Below are 20823 nucleotides of genomic sequence, written 5' to 3' on the forward strand. Positions count from 1 at the left end.
TATTTAAATAATTAGAATTCTTTGATCCCAGATGCCTTAGGTATTCAGTTAAAATACTGAATCCTGAGCCTAAATGAGTACTTAACTCATTCCACAAATATTTATTAGGTACTTACACACCCTAGGAACTTCCAGGGCATGAAATTAATAGATAATACAGTAAGATAATACCAAGATAATACAGCAAATGTGTTGTCTCTTCTTGAAGGACTTTTGCTGTTCAAATAGCCCTCCTCCCAATCAATCCCTTTGCTCTTTGTAAACCTAGATTGTACATGTTTCATATCCATGAGCATAAATTACTTTACATCTGTGTCCCCTCTGCTTATGGTATGACTTTCTCTAGGGCAGGGACAAAAAATGTGTGTTTGTTTGTTTGTTTAAGATTTTATTTATTTATTTGCCAGAGAGAGAGAGGGAGCGAGCACAGGCAGGCTGAGTGGCAGCAGAGGCAGAGGGAGAAGCAGGCTCCCTGCCGAGCAAGGAGCCCGATGTGGGACTCGATGTCAGGACGCTGGGATCATGACCTGAGCTGAAGGCAGCTGCTTAACCAACTGAGCCACCCAGGCATCCCAAAAAATGTTTTTTATTCATTTTTATAACTCTGGTGTCTGGCATCGTGCCTAGTGTCCATGTAGTAGTAGTTGCTCAGTAAAGTGAGGGCAAGCCTGTTCCTGCCCCCCATGAGCTTGGTATTTATACGAGCTCATGGTGACGTGTGACAGTTCTGTGACAGTACAGAGGAGAAAATGTTATTTCCAACTGGGGTACTCAGAGGCGACATCCTGGAGGAGGTAGCGTTTTAACTAGTTTTTGTTGTTTTAAGTCAGTCATATTTCTTTGGCTCACACTTCTGTTGGAAACCTCAAGAAGGGTGCAGGCAGGAGCTATGCTCTGGCAACCGATTGGATCACTAGGGGTGAAAAGGTTAATCTGGGGCTGACTGTAGAGAGTCCTACAGTGCCCACAGGTGCTGTTTCAGGTTTTATGTACAGAGCTCAAAATCACAGGCTTTGAAAAGGGCAAGACACGTGAGTTGGATGTGGACAGGAAGTTGTTATGGCCCATGAATCAGAAGAGGGATGGGCTGGAGGCCCGTTTTTTTTTTTTCTGTTAAAGAGTTGCTTTATTAATACAAAACATACAAACTATTAAACGCTAAGTAGTTTAAATATCTAAGTCATAGCAAACAGGTGGCAATTCAACATCCAGGGTCGACAGAACATTTGGAGACTGCAACAGATTAGACTTCCATGGTGGAGAGGGTATCTTCAGAGGTGAAGGGGGGCCCAGGTGTAACAGCTTTTCAAGCTCCCTCTCCTCATCAAGGATCATGAGAGGCACTCCATTCAAGGGGAGGTGTGCAATCTGGTGTTCTTCAGGCAGGTCGAAACTCTCAAAATCTAAAGGATTGAAGGGAAAGAATTTTTCTATTTCTGGGTAGGTGTCATCAGAGGCAGGAACAGAGTTTTTTGCTTTGACAGTCTTCTCAGTCACCTTTTTGGCAGAGAAGGTTGGCTGCTTCTGTTTGAGAGGTCCACTAGTCTTTACTGAATTTTCTGTGGCTCTGTTGACAGTTCCCAAAGCCTTTCTGGCAACTCTAGGTACGGCTGCTTGAGCATCAAACATTTTGCCTACCCGTGGTGTTGAAACCTGAGATCTCCCATCTAAAGCTTTGACGGGAGGCCTCGACCCCAGCTTCAGCCCATCCTTGGGAGCCACACGGGTGCCTGGTTCTCCATTTTCCTTATCAACAAAGATCAGGGTAGCCATTCTGGACCAGCTTCCTCCTCGCGGGACCCGCGCACCCAGCCAGTCACAAACCCATGGTCCACCCACGTCGGGACCAACAGCCAAACTCATCCAAACTCAAGCTCACACACCCTGCTGTTCCAGTGTTGTAAGAGAAAGCGTTTGCCACTGTATTCATTCCCCTGATGGGAAGGGAGGGAGGAGGAGCCAGAAGTTGCAGCTTTGCTGGAGCGATGGCTCTGTTTTCTTCTCCAAGGTGGCACAGAGGGACTTTGTTTCTTCGGGCCCTCCTCTAAGATTGATTCACTCTTATGGCCTTTATTCAGCTGTTACAGTCTCATCCTTGGCTTCCAAGCCTAGTGATGAGCCGTATTCACCCCAGAGAAGAAAAACAGACAATATCCTCCCTTTTGTCCTCCCCCCGCGTGTTTTGCTTGTGAGCCCCAAGCCAACAGAGGGGGCATCTAACAATACCAGTGGTGGCAGCTGCGGTCTTTCGGGCTCTCCCCAGTGCTGGGCAGGTGCTCATGCTTCAGCACACTGATCGCCTCCTGTGCACTCTTGATTCTGCCCTGTGAGGTGGACATGATCCCTGTCTTGCAGGCAGAGAACCGAGGCCTCAAGAGGCAAAGCTACGGGATATTCCAGTGGCACGTACTTCAGTTTCCTCATCAGTAGAACGGAGAGGACCCTGACCCTGGCGCTCTTACAGTTAAGCCAGAAAAGAACCAGCCCGAGAGCGAGCCCCCTGCACACCTTCAACAAACAGTGGCTGTGCTTGCTTACTGTTACCACGATTGTGTCTCTTCCCGGTCAGGGATGATTGATGTTGGGGGGGCTCAGATTTCTTGAGCACACCTGAAAGAAAAAAAAAAAACCCTCCTTGAATTCTAGCTGTGTAGTGGCATGAACATTCATGCCCCTTTTTGCTCTTTGCTGTAAACATTCTCCTGTGGTCTTCCTTGTGCATGTCCCTCATCTTGGGCACTGAAGTCTCAGAGACAGAAAACCAGTCCGTGGCAAGACCTCACAAGTGCCCTGGAACCATAGAGGGCCTCCTGCTGCCCTGGTCTCCCCTGGGGGACCCTGCAGCCTTTCTGCCAGATTCCCTGTAGTGATGCGGATAGATAAGCCATCTCATTGAACTCCTTGCCAGACAGACTCCTTCACTCGTGGCAGAATTGCTTACTCTGGGGTTCTGGGTCTGGAAAAGAAGCAGTGTCCACAGGCAAATTGAACAAACAGAAAGAGTTTGGGGAATAGAAGTGTATTAGTACAAGGCCATATCCAAACATGAACTGAGCTGATCCTGCAACCTTGTCCTCTTCCCAATCCTACTCCTTCTTTTAGTCTTTCAGGACTGAAATGTTGCTTTTGTAATAGCTACCCCTGAGTAACTGGCCTTAAGGAATAGAATGGTAAAGGGAAAGAAGACCTTCTAGAAAACCCTTGAGGGGAGATGACACAGCTGAAACTGTCTTATACTCACTACCCTTTGATGTTGCCATACAGATGTCTGTACATAAATAAATTATGACCTCACCTTCTATTTTTTATGTAGTAGTTAGACCCAGAAGCCTAAAAATTAGAGGCTTTTCATGTTCATTTGATATCGCAACAGGAGTTGAACTTATTAACAGCTTTAATGACTCAGCCCTGGTTGTCCTTTATATTTTTAAGGGGCATTACATACTTTTTTTTTTCTCCTACAGAAAACAACTCTGTGAGGCTAGTCTTAGTGTCCCAGTTACTCCTGATAGGGGTGGCACAGTGAGGCCAGGTGGCCAGGTCCAAGCTACTCTCTGCAGTTAGTTAACAGCAGAAGCCTAGCTTATTCTGACCTGGGTTGGATCTCATGGTCATCTAAGAGATATGGGGGTCTTTTGCTTCAGTTTCCTTGCTCCAAAAGGGGATGATTATTATACTACCGACCTTGCAGCTTGGTGTGAGTAAATGAGATAATAGACACAAGTACTTGCAGAAGTGTCAAGTACATGGAAAGTGCACAGTAAAGGGTAGGCATCATCATTAGTATGACTTCGATTGCGTCATACCTCTCTTTATCTGGATTTGGAATCCTATGGCACAGTGATCTTTCATTCTCAAATCTTAATGTGGAGGCTCACCAGGTAACCCTTGACTTTATATTCATTTAACAAGTTAATTGAAAAGATTTACATTAAGGAAGATAAAAGATTTCTGTACAGATCTTAAGAGCATGAAATAGGGTATGTACACTAATTACAATTTTTCTCCAAGAGGTCCAGCTTGCTGCCTGGCGGTTGGCAACAACAGTGGGTATTGTGCGTCCTCAAACGTTTGCATCTGAAAGTAGCTGAAATAGTTTGCCAGCTCAGCGGTAATTCATATCCTTAGTTGGAACAGATAGTGCTTCCCCATCACCTAAGCCCCCTGTGTCTCCCCCATTCTTCCGATGACCTTTGCAATAGTCTGGTATTTGTGTGGCATCTGGACTAGACAAGTGCTGAGGGACCATCAAGGTCCGGTCAGTCTTTAAGAGCCCGGTTAGGCATTCAGAGTCACACTGGCGCTTGCAGGTCGCTGTAGTAGCTTTTTACAAATAATTGCTAGCGGCATAAGTACTACCTAGTGAAGTTTGGAAGACTTAATGCTCCCATTGTATCCTCAGGAAGAAATTTGCAAAACAGAAGAGTTGGCTCACTATAATTTTTCCCATAGGAGTATGGAGGGCTGACTTTGTTAAGTTCCCTCTGAGCTGTGCCCCATCATTAACCAGCTTGTCACTTCTGAGCCCTTGAAATGGGACTAATGCAACGTAGAAACTGAATTTTTAATTTCAGTGGATTTTACTTTAAGCTTAACTAAAAAAAAAATTTAGAACAGAAATGGTGTTAAGATTTTTTGTTACTTTTATTCTGGGAGTGCACTACACGTGATGTGGTCATGACCATGAGATCTGTTGTAGTGGATATTGAGTGTGCTCTCCACGTCTGATACCTCACTGATAATTTTAAATTTTTGGTTATGTGTTAAAATGATTTTTTTAATTTATTGGATTAAATATCTTGTTAAAATTAAATTCACCTTTTTTTTTTTGTCTTTTCACTAAGGCTACTAAAAATTTTTATTTTTTTTAATAAGATTCTTTTATTTATTTGACAGAGACAGATCACAAGTAGGCAGAGAGGCAGGCAGAGAGAGAGGGGGAAGCAGGCTTCCTGCTGAGCAGAGAGCCTGGATGCGGGGCTCTATCCCAGGACCCTGAGATCATGACCTGAGTTGAAGGCAGAGGCTTAACCCACTGAACTGCCCAGGTGCCCCCCCCCCAAGTTTTTAAATGATACAGGTGGCTTGCATTATTTTTCTGTTGGACAGTACTGCTTTAGAGCATCTATTACAGATAGCTAAAATTAGCTTGTCTTAAAATTCAAAATTAGATTTCAGACTTACATTTTGGACATCATACAGTCAGAGGTATTTAGAGGAAGGGATCTTAGGAGTTACCTAACCCAGGCTTGTCCTTTGTCAGAGGAAGAACCTGGGGCTAAAACATACGGTTAAATGGCAGGACTAGATGGGGACTGGAAACCGGTGTTCTTGATAGCCTACTTACTGCCTTGGGTCTGTGGTTTGGTTGGCCTTGGAAAGGGCTGCAAAGAACTTAAACTTCCCCAGCTGCAGTCTGAAGAAAAGGCTTTTCAGAAGAAATTATTTCCATGGTAAGGAAAAATAATTTTTTTGCTTTGCCTACCAGTGGACAGGATGGTCGATTTCGGGTTTGACATGTGTTTTTGTTGGGCTGTATAATGATAGTCATGGGGGAATAGTAATAAGGTAAAAATAATTCCCATGCTTTGTGTGAACATTTACTTTGGAAACCTCCACACATCTAGCTTTCATACTTTAAGAAGTCCTGTTCCCAAAGCCAGAGGATTTTAAACCAGACCACAGCTTTTGTCCTTGAGAAAAAGGCTAAGAGCTTGACTTCATGTATTTATTCTTTAGGTAGGTTGTCTTAGGTCATTTGGTAAAAGTCTAGGTCTGTTTTATGGTATTGTTTTACAAGGGTAGAAAAACTGAAAGAAAGAAGCCACCACAAACTACAAGGAACACTCTTAGAGCGAACCTGAATTTTATTTGTATTTTGAGGCATTATGATTTACCAGGTGGTGATTCGATTTATGAGTATGTCCATCAGATTAGAGGAGGCTGCTTCTGCCTAAAACACAGGTGACAAGTATGCAACCTTTGACATGCAGCCCTTCTCAACCTCAGTTTCTTCATCCCGCTGATGTTCACACAGAGTAACGTGAGGATTAAATGACGTAAGAACGCACGTGAGGGGTGCTTGGGAGACTCAGTTGGGGAGTCTTTCTGACTCTCGATTTCGGCTCCGGGTCATGATCTCAGGGCTGTGAGATCGAGAGCCCCGAGGTGGGCTCCACCCTGGGCATAGAGTCTGCTTAAGATTCTCCGTCTCCCTTTCCCTACCCCTTTGCCCCTCGCTGGCGTGCACATGTGCTCACTCACTCTCTCCCTCTTTGACATTTAAAAAAAAAATGTTTGTGAAAGAGCTTTCTGATCTTAAAGCACTGTGTTATGGGCTGCTGTCTTCAATGGCTTTCTTTCTCATACATAGTATAGAACTAGCTCTTGGACTGCACTTGTTCTCAGTGAACCTTGATGATTCCATCAAGTTTGGAATGTGCATTTAGTGGGTCCATGGCCTTATCTCTGGGATTTGGGGATTTGGAACACTGTCCCCTCTGTCCACATTGATTCTGAGTTGCTTTTGTTGTGGTAGCAGAGACGATCTGCCTGAAGCGGCTTACCTCTCTTGTGTTGAACAGGGGCAACAGGAAGCTATTTAGAGCTTGGGAGTGGCGGAAGGAAAGTCCTGCACAGAAAAAGGCATGTTAGACATTGGTCAAATAACAGGGTTTTATAGGCCATTAATTTGGCTGCATGAGTCAGTGCCACACAACAGTTTTGTGAGGGTCTGTTTTCAGAGTAATTCCTAATATTTCTTGTGTCCTAAGTAATAGACGTTGCAGTAGAAAGTCCCCCTTAAAATCTAATTTGTGTTAGGTTGACCATATGACCCCTCCTTGGTTCTGCTTCATCATATGAGACCTAGGGACAGTTACTCATTTAGCCTCTCATGGCTTCAGGAACCTCATTTATAAACCTGGGGTTTGGACTGTGGTCTCCCAAGATCACGGTCAGCTGTCCTTAGTCTGCGTACTCTAAATGTAATTTAATAACCAAGAAACCTCTGTTCCTGAGAGATTCATTCCAAGAAAGAATGCTTTCTCCTAGTCTTTAAGAACTTGGGAGAAGGGCAACTAGGCTGGACTTGCTTTTTTTCTTTGACATTTGCCTTGTCCATGAGAAAGGCAGAGGTTTCTGGTTCTGCCTGACCTGCTTGGTATTTCCGCTGTTGAGGCCTTGCCCGGCCTCTACCTTACCTGTGTGTACCGCTGGCCTCTCCTTCTCTTGCTCCTACAAATGTTCGCTAGCTCCAAAGGTAACAACCAAGGTTAAGTTGGCAGGAGCAAGGCTGGACCTAGACTGGTGGTTAGAGAAGATCTGCTTGCTGGTCAACCGACTGTGATGTTTATCCACTGTTAGCCTTAATTTCATTATTAAAAGGTAGGGGGGGGGCTGGTCTTGAAATGGTTCTGGAGTTAACATAGGAGATCTTGTACAGTTAATACACGTTTATCGTGAGGGTACCACATACCAATATGATACAGGTACGCTGGACACGTGAGTGGGAGATGGGCACCCCACACAGTGTTGGGGGTAGTGTAAAAGGCACAGCTGCTGCGCAGAGCTGTCCGGCAGTATCTGACCTCATGACGGTGCCCGCGCAGTTAGCCTTTGAACAACACAGGTTTGAGCTGTGCTGGCCAGGTCTGCTTATACACAGATGTTTTTGGCTATTTTCTCTTTCTTCTGATTTTTCTTTTTTTTTTTTTAAAGATTTTATTTATTTATTTGACAGAGAGAGATCACAAGTAGGCAGAGAGGCAGGCAGAGAGAGAGAGAGAGAGGAGGAAGCAGGCTCCCTGCTGAGCAGAGAGCCCGATGCGGGACTCGATCCCAGGACCCTGAGATCATGACCTGAGCCGAAGGCAGCGGCTTAACCCACTGAGCCACCCAGGCGCCCCATTCTTCTGATTTTTCTTAATAATGTTTTTCTTTTCTCTAGCTTACTTTATTGTAAGAATATAATGTATAATGCATAGAACATACAAAACCAGTGTTAATCTACTGTTTGTTACTGGTGAGGCTTCTGGTCCAAAGTTACACATGGGTTTTTTTGTTGTTTTGTTTTGTTTTAGATTTTATTTATTTTTTAGACACAGAGAGAGAGAGAGAGAGAACACAAGTAGGCAAAGTGCAGGCAGAGGGAGAGAGAGAAGCAGGCTCTCTGCTGAGCAAGGAGCCCGATATGGGACTCGATCCCAGGACTCTGGGATCATGACCTGAGCCAAAGGCAGCCACTTAACCGACTGAGCCACCCAGGCGTCCCTACACATGGGTTTTTGACTGTGGGGAGGTTGGTGCCACTGACTTCCACGTCATTCAAGGGTCAGCTGTATTGTTTGACCCAGCAGTTTCACTTATAATTCTGTATTCCACGGGTGTCTTCACACACTTATGGAATGATTTCTGTACAAGGATATTCATTATAGTGTTATTTGTTGTAGTAAAAGATCCAAAAATCACTTCAAAACCCATTGAGGGACTAATGAAATGATTATATTATGAAATAATACATTATTCTTGTGCATCTTTATGGTGAAATACCGCTCAGCCATTAAAAATAATGGAACCAGGAGTCTGGCTGGCTTCATCAGTGAAGTGTGTGACTTGATCTCAGGGTCATAAGTTCAAGCTGCATGTTGGGTATAGAGATTACTTAAAAATAAAATCTTAAAAAATAATAATAATACTAGAACATCTCTATGCCCTGATTTAGAACTGTCTCCAAAATACATTAGAAAGCACAATGATAATACGCTATTTGTGTGTATTTAATAGACTATCTTCCTAAGAAAACACAAAAAATTGATGCCAGCAGTTGCCTTGGGGAAGGTAACTAGGTGATTACTTTTGCATCTTTTAAATTCTGTACCACAAACACATGTGTTATCTATTTGAAAAAGAACATTGTCCTGCCCTAAAGTCGTTCGCAGTTGAATCAGAGCATTTTAAGAGAACGCAGAGAGGACATAAGGAAGTATGGGGTAACTACTGTCTTTACGGGAAGGTAGAGTGAGATGTGGATGTCTCCTGGTACAGCTAAGTCCACCTGATTTGCCAGCAGTCACCAGGGCAGCAGGTCTGAGTGTAAAGAGAGTCAGCTTCCAAGTCTTCCTGGCCTGCCTGGGGAGGGGGCACTGGGGCTAAAGCAGTTTCCAGACCTTGTCCTGCTGGGGCGTGAATGCCAGGCAGCGGCCCCATGGCTTGGGAAGAGCTGGGCAGGCCCAGAGTCTGTTCTGAGTTGGAGTCCTGGCTCTGCTGCTTGCCAGACATGTGATTTGGGGCAGGGTTCCTTGGTGCCCAAAGCGCAAGTGTGTTCATCCCTAAATGAAGATAAACCAGCTCCCTGGGGCACTGCGGGGAGGTCGGAATGAGATCTTGCCCGCGAATAGCCCATGAGTGCTTGGCAAAGGCCAGCTGTAATAAGAGCCCACAGGCTGGCAAGTTAGAGCAAGAGAGGTTCATTTAAAAATTAAGATGGAGCAAAAATGTATCAGTGTATCTTTTCCCTTCTGCCAAATAACTTGGAAGAGTTGCAGAGTAGAGAAGTTGGTAGTTTGGGAATCCTTGACCTCTGACCTTGGGGCAAGTCATTTCATCCTCAGGCCTGTTTCCCTGTTTGAAAAATGAACGGGGCGTCTGTGTGAGCTCTGTGGTCCCTTCCAGTTGCAGCATTCTGTGACCATGTGGCAGGAGCAGTAATGCCCAGCTCAGATGACACGAGTCACGCTGACAGAGAAGTCCACATGGGGAGGAGGTCTCTGCATCGGAGAATTGTCCTTGTTCTGGAGAAGCCGCGCCCCTGTGGGGAGAATGGGCGGGCACACACTACCACCACCAAGAGAGGAGACCAGGAATGCCTAAAGTAAGTGGAGTGGTGAGGTGTTCATCCTTCTCTGTTCTCTCCACCTCCATTACCTCCTTTGCTTTCAGATGTTCGCTTGGAGTAGACCTTTGCAGACCAGGTGTAACCCTTGTTTATCGAGTGGGACATTCACGTCCACATAATTGTGACTCTGTTGGTTGTGACCTCGCTGAGGTCTGTCTGTGCAGTTTAGTGATACTTGCCTTCATGCTGCCTTGGCTTCTGTGTGCCGCTCAGCGTGTCCGAACTAAGATCAGAGACTGTCTTTGTTTACGGTCCCCCCGGGCCCCTTGCACAGTTGCTGGTGTCTGAGAGGTGCTCTGTACACACGTGTTAGATGGGGAGGCGGAGTGATGATCCGTGTACGGTAGTTACAGGCACAAGTCTTGTTGCTCTTGACCCACCCCCCTTATTATAACTCCCACCATCCCAGTAAAATGAGGTTTTAGCCATCAGCAGCTCATTTTTTTTTTTCAGGAAATAACTTCATACTCAGAAGACGGCATGTTAAAAAAAAAAGCTAAAAAGCAGACCCCTTAGAATGTATTTTAACAAACCTACAATTTAAAAAGGAAAGCAAAACTTAGTGTTTTAGGTAGTTTCTATGTATTACCACATTTCCTGTGTCTGTATTTAATATTCAGCATGCACCCTCGCCCTGGCAAACAAGGTCTCTGGCTAGTGGCCGTCACCTACCACATAGTGCTTACTCAGCCTCCCAGCCTGGGTGACTGACTCCCCTGATTCTTACTTCTTTTTTTTTTTAAGATTTTTATTTATTTATTTGACAGACAGAGATTATAAGTAGGCAGAGAGGCAGGCAGAGAGAGAGAAGAGGAAGCAGGCTCCCTGCTGAGCAGAGAGCCCCATGCAGGGTTCAATCCCAAGACCCTGGGATCATGACCTAAGCCAAAGGCAGAGGCTTTAACCCACTGAGCCACCCAGGCGCCCCTGATTCTTACTACTTAAAGCTAATAGTAGACAGTTAAATCTGAAAAGGAGCTTTAAGCTTGAAATAAATAATTTCTTTTTATAAATGCATGACCCTGGGGCACCTGGTTGGCTCAGATGGTTAAGCATCTGCCTTTGGCTTAGGTCTTGATACAGGGTCCTGGGATCCAGCCCCTCATCAGGCTCCCTGCTCAGCAGGGAGCCTGCCTCTCCCTCCGCCTGCCACTCCCCCTGCTTGTTCTCTATCTCTCTCTTTCTGACAAATGAGTAAGTAAAATCTTAAAAAAAAAAAAAAATGCAGGACCCAAAGAGGGTGAAGGATCACACAGGGTGTTTAGAAGTATCAGAAGTGGCTGTAAAGAGCCCAGCCTTTGAGTTGTGCTAGAGCACTGCTCCTCCCTCCTGGGGGCCACCCTGTTGGAGGAAGGCACACCAGGATGGGCAGACAGCGCTGTTGGACCTCAGCGTGGATGGGTGAGCCAAAAACAAATGCAAAAGAGGGGCGCCTGGGTGGCTCAGTGGGTTAAGCCTCTGCCTTAGGGTCAGGTCATGGTCCCAGGGTCCCCACATCAGGCTCACTGCTCAGTGGAGCCTGCCTCTCTGCCTACTTATGAACTCTGTCTGTCAAATAAATAAAATCTTTTTTTAAATAATGCAAAAGAGGGGCACCTGGGTGGCTCATTGGGTTAATCCTCTGCCTTCGGCTCGGGTCATGATCTCAGGGTCCTGGGATCGAGCCGCACATCCAGCTCTCTGCTCAGCAGGGGGCCTGCTTCCTCCTCTCTGCCTGTGTCTCTGCCTCTTATGATCTCTGTCTGTCAAATAAATAAATAAAATCTTTAAAAAAATAAAAAAATTAAAAATGCAAAAGAGTTTATAAAAATGTATCATCAAGTTTGCTTATCAAACCAAGCCATTCTCCTGGCAAACTCAGGGTAAGCTGTCGTCCTAGAAGCCCTCCCAGGCCTGGCAGCCCCATCCACCCAAATACCCAGAAGAAGTCTGTTGGGACACAGGTGTGAAACTTCTCATGGAAGAGTTGGATCTGTATACTTTTTGCAGCAGGTGGGCTCACCGACCCTTTTGGAAATGCGGTGTCCTTTCCGACTTCTTTTTGGCTAAACACGTACATGCCTCCTGAGCAAACCAGCAGTCCAAGTTCCTATTCTGTTCACTGTCTGGTTTTGCTTTATCTTTGTATTGTGTTTGCAGCTTGTAGACAAGCATAATGGGTGAGAGTTCCAGTAAACCGGCTGGATCATATTTCTTAGACTGAGTCATTGCTGAGAAACTTGTTTGTGAACAGGAAGCAGCCCATGAAAATGTCTGTGCATAGTAACACGCCAGACTCGGGAAACTGGACCGTTTTCCAGTTGCGAGACAGAAAGTTGGGAAGGATGGTTCTAGTCCTCAGGGAAGAGCAAACTTGTGATCTTGGTATATGTGAGAGAATATTTATTGTTAGAAATCGCTGGTTGTTGAAGATTGGGGAAGTAATCGTCCGTAAGATTTCTCTAAAAGGAAAACTTGGACTAGTGGTAACTATTACTACTTACTAGGAGCCTCTGCAGACATAGAACTTTGTTAGGCCAGTTATTTTTAAAAATGGAGCTGTAGTTACACAGAAGTTAACTCAGTGACATCTGTACTTGACCTAGATGGCTGAAAGGCCCCTTCCACACCTAACATTCTGTGGTTTTACATATGAGCATACACACACACACACACACACACACACGCACACCACTTTGTGACTCTTACCTACTTCACAGTTACTGTAGCAAATATATTTAAATGTTAGCCCACCAGACCAGTAGAACCAACAGTGCAAGAATAACCTGTCATCTGCCTTCTCTAGAATGCTCACTGAAAAAACAATTGGCATTGTGTTGTCTATCTTCTACCTTTTTTTTTTAATTAATTTAATTATTTGTGAGAGTGAGCACAAGCAGGGGGAGCAGCAGGCAGAGGGAGAAGCAGGCTCCCAAGCGCATTACTCAGTCCTAGAACCCTGGGATCACAATCTGAGCCGAAGGCAGAGGCTTAACCAGCTGAGCCACCCAAGTGTCCCTGTTGTGTATCGTCTTGTAATGAAGCAGTGGAAGAGAAGCTAAGAGAAATGAATGGGCAGATAATTATTTATGAAATATAATAGTCTTCAGTGAAAAATATTTTAAAACCACACCTGCTTGTTGTCATTTTTTTTTTATATTTTATTTATTTATTTGATAGAGACAACAAGAAAGATAACAGAAGCAGCACTCCCCTGCTCAGCGGGCAGCCCGATGTGGGGCTCAGTCCCAGGACCCTGGGATCATGACCTGAGCCAAAGGCAGATGCCCGACGATTGAGCCACCCAGGCGCCCCTTCATTTTACTTGATTTATTAAGGACTGTGACTTGTGAGTCAAGAAGAGATTTGTTGTTTTATCATTCCTTCAGAATTTGAGCAGGCCCTTGGTTGTGTTGTAGCCCACTTGGCTCTTCATGTCCGACAGCAGGATAGGACTTGTTCCATCTGGTTTTGATAAAAAATATTTGAGTATCTTCTGTCAAAAAAATACTAACCCAGATACCCAGATTTCATTTTCAGATGAATAATGTAACCACCTGGGCATAATCGAAAGACTGACATGAATGGGGATCTTGGACTCTGAATGCCAGTAATTAATATTTGGATGAAGGAGAGATCTCAAGGAGAATAGACTTTAAAAGCCTCATTTATTACTTTCTTAATGGAAATACATGATTTTTAGGAGTAGCTGGAGACATGGTTTCATGCTTACACAGTAAAATAGAAAGTGAGGAGTTTTCATTTTCTGTTCACAAGCTTCGTACTCTACAGAGTTAATTTTTTAAGTTGATTGGTGATTTGTTTTTAGAAGCAAACTTCCCACTGCCTTCCCATCCTCAAGACAATAAAGTACGGGAGAGTGAGGGGAGGGCAGTGGGTTGGGAGGTGCAAGTCTCATTTACATGTGTGAATATATTATAGAAGCCATTTTATTTTTCATTTCAGATATTTTCCCAGAGCTTCAGATTACAGAATTTCTTAAGAGGAGATGATGCTATCTTGCCTTATCTTTTTTAATTTTTTGGATCATCTGAGTATGAAAAATGCTGACTTGTTCAAGGCCTTTCTCCTTTCTTTATCCTGGAACAGAGATGTTTGTTTTGAAGTGGTATAAGTTAATAATCCAACTTCAGATTCCCCGTAAAATGTGTAATAGATTACACAGATGGCAAATGATGATATATACATTTTAAATATGAAGAATTCCTTTGGACCAGATGGTGATTTAATGCGAATTGTCAAACATTTATGTTTCTTATTAAATTGTCATCTTTTGTGTAAGCCAAGCTAGTAGCATAATTTGCAACACACCCAGGAATCACTAAAGGACAACAACAAAAAAATTCACGATGCTGAGCGGCTCCATATGGCGAGTGAAGGCTCGCAGCCAGCTCTTTGCCTAGTCCGAAGGAATACCTGTTGGAATGCCTCGGGAGCTGTCCCCCTGCTTCCCGCTCCTTCCCCAGACTCGACTGAGCTGCCATTTAGCGTGGTGGCCTTCCTCTTCAGGGGCTTGGGAAGGGATTAGAAGCTCTTCTTTCTCAGGGCCTGGGATTTATGTGCCTTACAGCAGTTTTAGCTTTTCCTCAGGCATTTCCCTTCCCCACTGTCCGGTGTCCTGTTCTTGTTTGTTGATGGGCTCCACCCGGACGCCTTCTTCTCAGATGTAGCACGAGTGTCGCAGGGATGGGTCATTTGTGGAAGAAGTCATGTGCCAGTCATGGGGCTCCTTGCAGGAAGTGCTCCCTGCCCGTGAGGGTAGCAAAGAACAGTCCTGAGGCCATGGGGCTCCCCAGCGGCAAGTCTTGGGTGGACACAGTTCTCATTTGCAACATAGAGCTTTGAGGATTTCAAACAATATCAAATCCCCAAAGGCGTGTTCTTTTGAAAATGATGTGGAAATGTGAGTAACACAGAGGATAATACATGAATGCCAGGACAGGAAACCCATTGTTGCTTCATTATAAATTTGATCAGAACATCTGCTTTAAGGAATTCGAGGTGGTTAAGTCTACCCTTGCTTTTATTTTTAAGCAGAAGGTTTCTTTTAGAGATTTTTCATAGCAACAATAAACACTACGTCAAAATAAACTTTAAAACACAGAGGAAAAACCCTCTGAGGACACTTTGAAACCTGTTTTGGGCCCACTGTGACCTCACTGAAGGCTGCCCAGTCTGCATTAAGAACAAGTAGATGTTGTCACTTGAAACCTCTTTTGGTGGCATTCCTGGTAGAGACCGTATGCTCCGGCTGGAGGGGCTGTTCTGCCTCCCTGGGCCGTGCATTGTTTCAGGTCCGAGAACAGGATATTCAAGAGCTGGGCGGGGTGATGCTTTGTGATCTGTGTTGTTGTCCTGTGTTGATAAAGTTCCGGCAAGGTGTCCTTTTCTGAGCATGTTAGGGAAATGTTTAAAAATTGAATCAGTCAAGCTGTGCATTGAAGGGTAGTCCTGTCAGGAATCTAACGACAGTTGAATGGGTGTGGGTGGGTGTGTACATGAAAATAAACACAAAAGTGTGTGTTATGTGTTTTGGTTTTCAATGCATGTTGCACAAGCCCATGAGTCTGTTTCAGACCCTCCCCAAAGGAGGAGGAACCAAGTAGCTTCGTCGCTGAAGGTTGTCACGGTCTCCTGCTACACTTAGGCCCACAGCTTCATGATCATCCATTTGCCCCAAGTGCGATCTCACTCCTATGACAGCGAGTACTAGAACCATCGCTGCCAGCGGCGACATTCGCATAGACTTCACATGTAAAGAGCGATTTCTTTCACGTCTCACTTGATCTACCAACATCTGCGGGAGGGGTGGGATAGAACAATTAGGTCGTGAACGTGGAGCTAAACCATCTGAACCCACTCAAGACAGCTCATCTGGAGAAGGAAAGGAAGGAATAGAGTTGTATCAACTCTTGGTGTGACCGCCACTGATAATTTTCGAGTAAATTACAGTAGAAATTTTCTTTCAGCCCATAGAACTGGGTTTTGGGGATACTCTGGAATATTGTGAGCAGGTATTTGCAGCAAAAACTGCTTCAGTGTCTTTTCAGTTCTTTCAGGAACAAATCAAAACTGGGTGTTCTTTTGATCCTGGGATCGCTTGACAAGGAGAAGCCCCCGCCTGGGCATTCTGGGGAAGTGAGGGAGGGATGCGCCGGAGTGACCCCCAGCTGCAGGGACACGTGTGCGCATTTCTCTTCTGTTGCTCTGAAGAGCTTAGCACGCAGTCTGCATCCGTTTTTGAGAGGGACTGGAGTTCAGCTGAGACTGTGTGACCGTGCATTCTTTTAATTTTCAGCGCTGGCTTTTAGTGGATGTAAATAGTCTGAAGACCTCAGTATCTTGGTGCCTTAGTCCAGTTCTCCGAGCTGGATGGGCTACTTGGCTGCATCTGAACCTACTGAGAAGCTACGACCTAACCAGATCAGAATTTTTTTTTTTTTCCAGATCAGAATTGTAAAGATTTTTTTTTTTTAATTTATTTATTTGACAGAGAACGCTCACAAGTAGGTAGAGCAGCAGGCAGAGAGAGGGGGGGAAGCAGGCTCCCCGCTGAGCAGAGAGCCCAATGTGGGGCTCTCTCCCAGGACACTGAGATCATTACCAGAGCCGAAAGCAGAGGTTTAACCCACTGAGCTACCCAGGCACCCCAAGATCAGAATTTTGAAGTAGCTTTCTCTCTGCCTTTGGATAAAACATGTCCATTAAAATGGAAACCCATCATTTTTAACCTGGAAATGATTTTCGTGCTTACTGTTTGTGGGGAGCTTCCTGAGGAACTAGCCACGTATGAATAAATGCTCTGTGGTTGCTGTGTTCTTGTCATGGCCAGGAAGATGACTTGAGTGGATGTGCTCAATCCAGCCTTCCGTAAACTGGCCACTTTTTCACACTGCCAAGATGTTAAAGTGTGTGTGTGTGTGTGTGTGTGTGTGTGTGTGTGTGTGACAGTGGATTTTATATCCTGCCCACTGGTCAATGATCAGATTTTATACATTTTAGTGTAACCTGTGGTTTAAGACAGCACAAGTCCAAGTTTGGGCCTGCCCAGGACATATCCCTGTACACTTTCTAGCAGTCTCCCTTTGTTCTAAACCTTGGTATTTTCATCTGTAAAATAAGAATGTTGTCTGCATATGGTCGTCTTGTGGATCTCTTTGTATATAGAGTACTTCAAATGATGCTTGACATGTAGAAAGCCTTTGACAGACGTTGGCTGTAGTTCAGAAGAGCTACAGCTGTTCTAACTGTACCTGCCGTGTGTGGGGGACACTTTTTAACCCTGCTCAAGGCTAGAAGGATGATAAGCCCCAGGAGCAGTGTTTCGTGGTGTTTAGGATTCTCCCACCAAGGCTATAATGGCCTCTGCTGTCCATGTCGCTGTGCTGCGTTTAGGCTGGGTGGCCTGCTCCTCCTTTGTCGGGAAAAATAGCCTGACTGCTCAGTGAAGCAATAACCATGTTATTTTTGTCCTTGGAGGTGGAAAGCAATAGAGTCCAGACACATGGGGCAACCTAGTGCGGCCCGCCATCACCGGGACCAAAAATGTCGGTGTTGGTTGTGCACACTGTGTCTACCCTGCCTTCGGACCCCAACTCCCTTCCCCCATGTCTTGATTTTTCTGGTCTCAATCTCATTATATTATTTTCAGTATAGATGACTTTCTTCAGTGGAGAGTGATTTAAATTTCCTATCTGTGTAGACTTCCCCAAAACGAAAGGTATAAATCAGAAAACTGCTTTTAACACATGGTTAGTAAAGTCTGGACATGGAACCAAGGCCTAGCTTTGTTACAGAAATCAAAATAACCATCCCTCATTGTAAGATTTTTGGTAACTTCCATCCTTCCCTGGAGCCATGGTTTTTTGTTTTTCATTTTGTGTTATTTTCTTAAGGCTGCTTGTGATTTCTCAGAAGCGAAACTAGTGAGCACTACCTCTTTCTCAAGGCAGCCTCTTGCTTCACCTATGGGTCACAAGATCACCATTAGCTAGGACTTTTCTTTACTAATTTGTTCACGCCTCAGGAGCTAAAACTCAAGTCAAGAGGAAATTGTTTTAATAAATGAGTCATGGGGACAAGAATAGCAAGAAATGATGGGGGGAAATAACTTCATGTAGGAAATACCAAAAGAAGGTGAAATTTCACAGCTGCTGGATTGACATTTAACAAGGGTCCCATTCCCCACCTTCCCTCCAGCTGTAAAATGGGTTTAGAAAAAATTCCACATATTTGAGCATGTTTTCCAAATTCCATTTCTCGTAAGAAACCAGTGACTTGGAGTCCTGGCTATAATTTCTGTATTCCATTAAACAAGTGTGGGATTTTTTTAAAATTCAAGAACTTTAATGTGCAGCATGTTACTTTGCTCTTTGGTGAACTCTGCCATCATCCAGTCGTTAATAATCAAGTAATAAGTGGTTAGAATGGATGGCTGTGTTTGTAGGTTGTTGTTTCTTTTAATGAATGGATTCATTGAATGGAATTAACTGTGCCCTTCCAGAACACTGGATCTGTGTTCCCTTTCAGATGGTCATTACCCTACCCCCATCAACAATGGCATAATGTAAATTATATGGTACCTGTCGTTTTAAAAAACATCTTAACCGTGGCTTTTTTTTTTTTTTTTTTTTAACACAGGACATGGATTTGATTGACATACTTTGGAGGCAAGATATAGATCTTGGGGTAAGTCGAGAAGTATTTGACTTTAGTCAACGACGGAAGGAGCACGAGCTGGAAAAACAGAAAAAACTTGAAAAGGAAAGACAAGAACAACTCCAAAAGGAGCAAGAGAAAGCCTTTTTTGCTCAGTTACAACTAGATGAAGAAACAGGTGAATTCCTCCCAATTCAGCCAGCCCAACACATCCCATCAGAAACCAGCAGCTCTGCCAACTACTCCCAGGTACAAAAAACTCAGTTCTTGGGAAGGTGTCAGGGTTTAAGGAAGAGATACTGGCCCAAGAGTTAAAACGTCTGGATTTGCATTCCAGCTTTGCCTTTTTTACTGTCTTCATGACCAAATCAAGTCAGCTTCCCAACCTCAGCCTCCTGACGAGTTCAAACCTGACTGACTGCCCTCACAGAGTTGTAAGGAGTGCGAGGGCGTACGTTACATTGACAGTGCTTTGTAAGCTGTGGGAACAGAACGTGAGGATCTAGCAGTAGTAAAACTACTAGTACAGATTGCTAGCATTTTGTTTATAGATGAGCAGTTGAAGCTCAGAGCACTCAAGAAATGGGGGAAGCCAAGATTGGAACCCAGATGGTCTTGGTGGTTTGATTCTGTGCTCTATACTAAACTGATCTCTAAAGAAGATAAGTGTTTGGTTAACTGTATTGTAAACATTGTCTGACACTGAGCAGTCTTTTTCTTCTTTGATATCCCCTTCCCTTTTATCAAGGTTGCCGACATTCCCAAACCAGACGCTTTGTACTTTGATGACTGCATGCAGCTTTTGGCAGAGACATTCCCGTTTGTCGATGACAATGAGGTATAGCATTTGACTAACACTGAAGCTCCCCAACTAAATTTAATATGTCCTATAAGTGTGTCTCCATTAAAAAAAATATTTTAGGAGGAAATTTTGTCGAAGAAAACTTAGCCTACAGTTAACTTCACAATTTAAAAAAAAAAAAAGGCAAAAAAATCAAATCCCTACACAATACCAAACCAAAACCACTTACCCTGCATACCTAGAAGCATGGATCTGCATAACCATGGAAACAAATAATCCACTGGTTATAGGTACTTAGAAATAAATTTTGGTGGGGCGCCTGGGTGGCTCAGTGGGTTAAGCCACTGCCTTCGGCTCAGGTCATGATCTCAGGGTCCTGCGATCAAGCCCCACATCGGGCTCTCTGCTCTGCGAGGAGCCTGCTTCCTCCTCTCTGCCTGCCTGTCTGCCTACTTGTGATCTCTGTCTGTCAAATAAATAAATAAAATCTTAAAAAAAAAAAAAAGAAAGAAATTTTGGTGAGTAAAAAGCAAACCTGGTAATAAACCAAGACTTGCTCAGTTAACAGTTTAATAGTGTATGTGATTGAAGCCCTGTACTAGGTATTTTTACCGAGAGATACAAGTTAAAACTTCAAGATTGTTACTTATTTTGAAATTTACCTTCAAATGCATAGCATAAAAGAGTTAAACTAGTAAATGAGTCCATCTGGAGTCAGTTGGGCAGGGGAGAAAAGATGTGTTTTCGTTATGTAGAAATAGGGGTCATAAGTGGTTCTAACTAGAGAAGCACAGAACTGTTTAGCCAGGTCCAGTGTAAGGTGTTGTGATGGGGCCTGGGAGTTCTTCTTCAGTGTTGCCCGCAGACTCACGTAGATACATGCTTGGTCAATTTTAGGTTTCTTCAGCTGCGTTTCAGTCACTTGTTCCTGATATTCCCAGTCAAATGGAGACTCCCGTCTTCGTTGCTTCTAATCAGGCTCAGTCATCCCCGACTCTCCTCGTTCAGTCAGTCATTGCTGATCTAGACAATATGCAGCAGGACATTGAGCAAGTTTGGGAGGAGCTATTATCCATTCCAGAATTGCAGGTAACTAAGATCTACTGTTAGAAAACGCCAAAGACACTCTCATATTCAGTGCCTTTAAACTAATTACTGCAGTTATTTACATGTCACCGACTTAGGGGAAGGATTGGAGGGGGCTTTTAAATCTGTCGTAGGAGGGCCGCCCAGTTCCCTACAGCATGTGACTTTCGGGGTTGGGAGTCTGAGCCCCACGCTGGGTGTAGAGGTTACTTAAATAAATTTAGTCACAAGGGCTGTTCGTGCTCACTTCCATGCACTTTAATTAAGTGGACTGGATGTCTTGAGGAAAGATCTGGTCTTTGTAGGACAGAAGTCTGATCTAGGAACTCTGAAAATAATACGTATGCTTAGACATAAGAATCTGTCAAAAATGGGAATTGTC

General features: G+C 44.2%; 2 protein-coding genes across 6 annotated transcripts in view; one reads left to right on the plus strand and one right to left on the minus strand.

The window, feature by feature from the left end:
• The window catches only part of NFE2L2 (NFE2 like bZIP transcription factor 2), a 34290-nt gene that overhangs the window by 11443 nt on the left and 2024 nt on the right, over nucleotides 1–20823 (plus strand). For 2 of the 5 annotated variants that reach the window (XM_013046813.2, XM_004774408.3), the window contains exons 2-5: nucleotides 9673–9871; nucleotides 18536–18802; nucleotides 19302–19391; nucleotides 20253–20444. In XM_013046813.2, the coding sequence (XP_012902267.1) occupies nucleotides 9863–9871; nucleotides 18536–18802; nucleotides 19302–19391; nucleotides 20253–20444 (558 nt within the window). In that variant the 5' untranslated portion in view covers nucleotides 9673–9862. The remainder of the gene's footprint in view (nucleotides 1–9672; nucleotides 9872–18535; nucleotides 18803–19301; nucleotides 19392–20252; nucleotides 20445–20823) is intronic. The other 3 variants (XM_004774407.3, XM_004774409.3, XM_045066686.1) reach the window with 2 other exon arrangements.
• On the minus strand, nucleotides 1099–2751 carry LOC101672114 (securin-like). The gene has a single exon (XM_013046816.2). It carries the CDS (start codon nucleotides 1861–1863, stop codon nucleotides 1168–1170), a length of 696 nt encoding a protein of 231 aa, XP_012902270.1. The 5' UTR covers nucleotides 1864–2751; the 3' UTR covers nucleotides 1099–1167.

Source organism: Mustela putorius, unplaced genomic scaffold (genome assembly GCF_011764305.1).
Source record: "Mustela putorius furo isolate JIRA1106 unplaced genomic scaffold, ASM1176430v1.1 tig00003869_pilon_pilon_pilon, whole genome shotgun sequence".
NCBI lineage: Eukaryota > Metazoa > Chordata > Mammalia > Carnivora > Mustelidae > Mustela > Mustela putorius.

Bases quoted from the DNA above. Each gene is read 5' to 3' on its own strand.
- LOC101672114 (XM_013046816.2), bottom strand. From the start codon at position 1,863: ATGAGTTTGGCTGTTGGTCCCGACGTGGGTGGACCATGGGTTTGTGAC.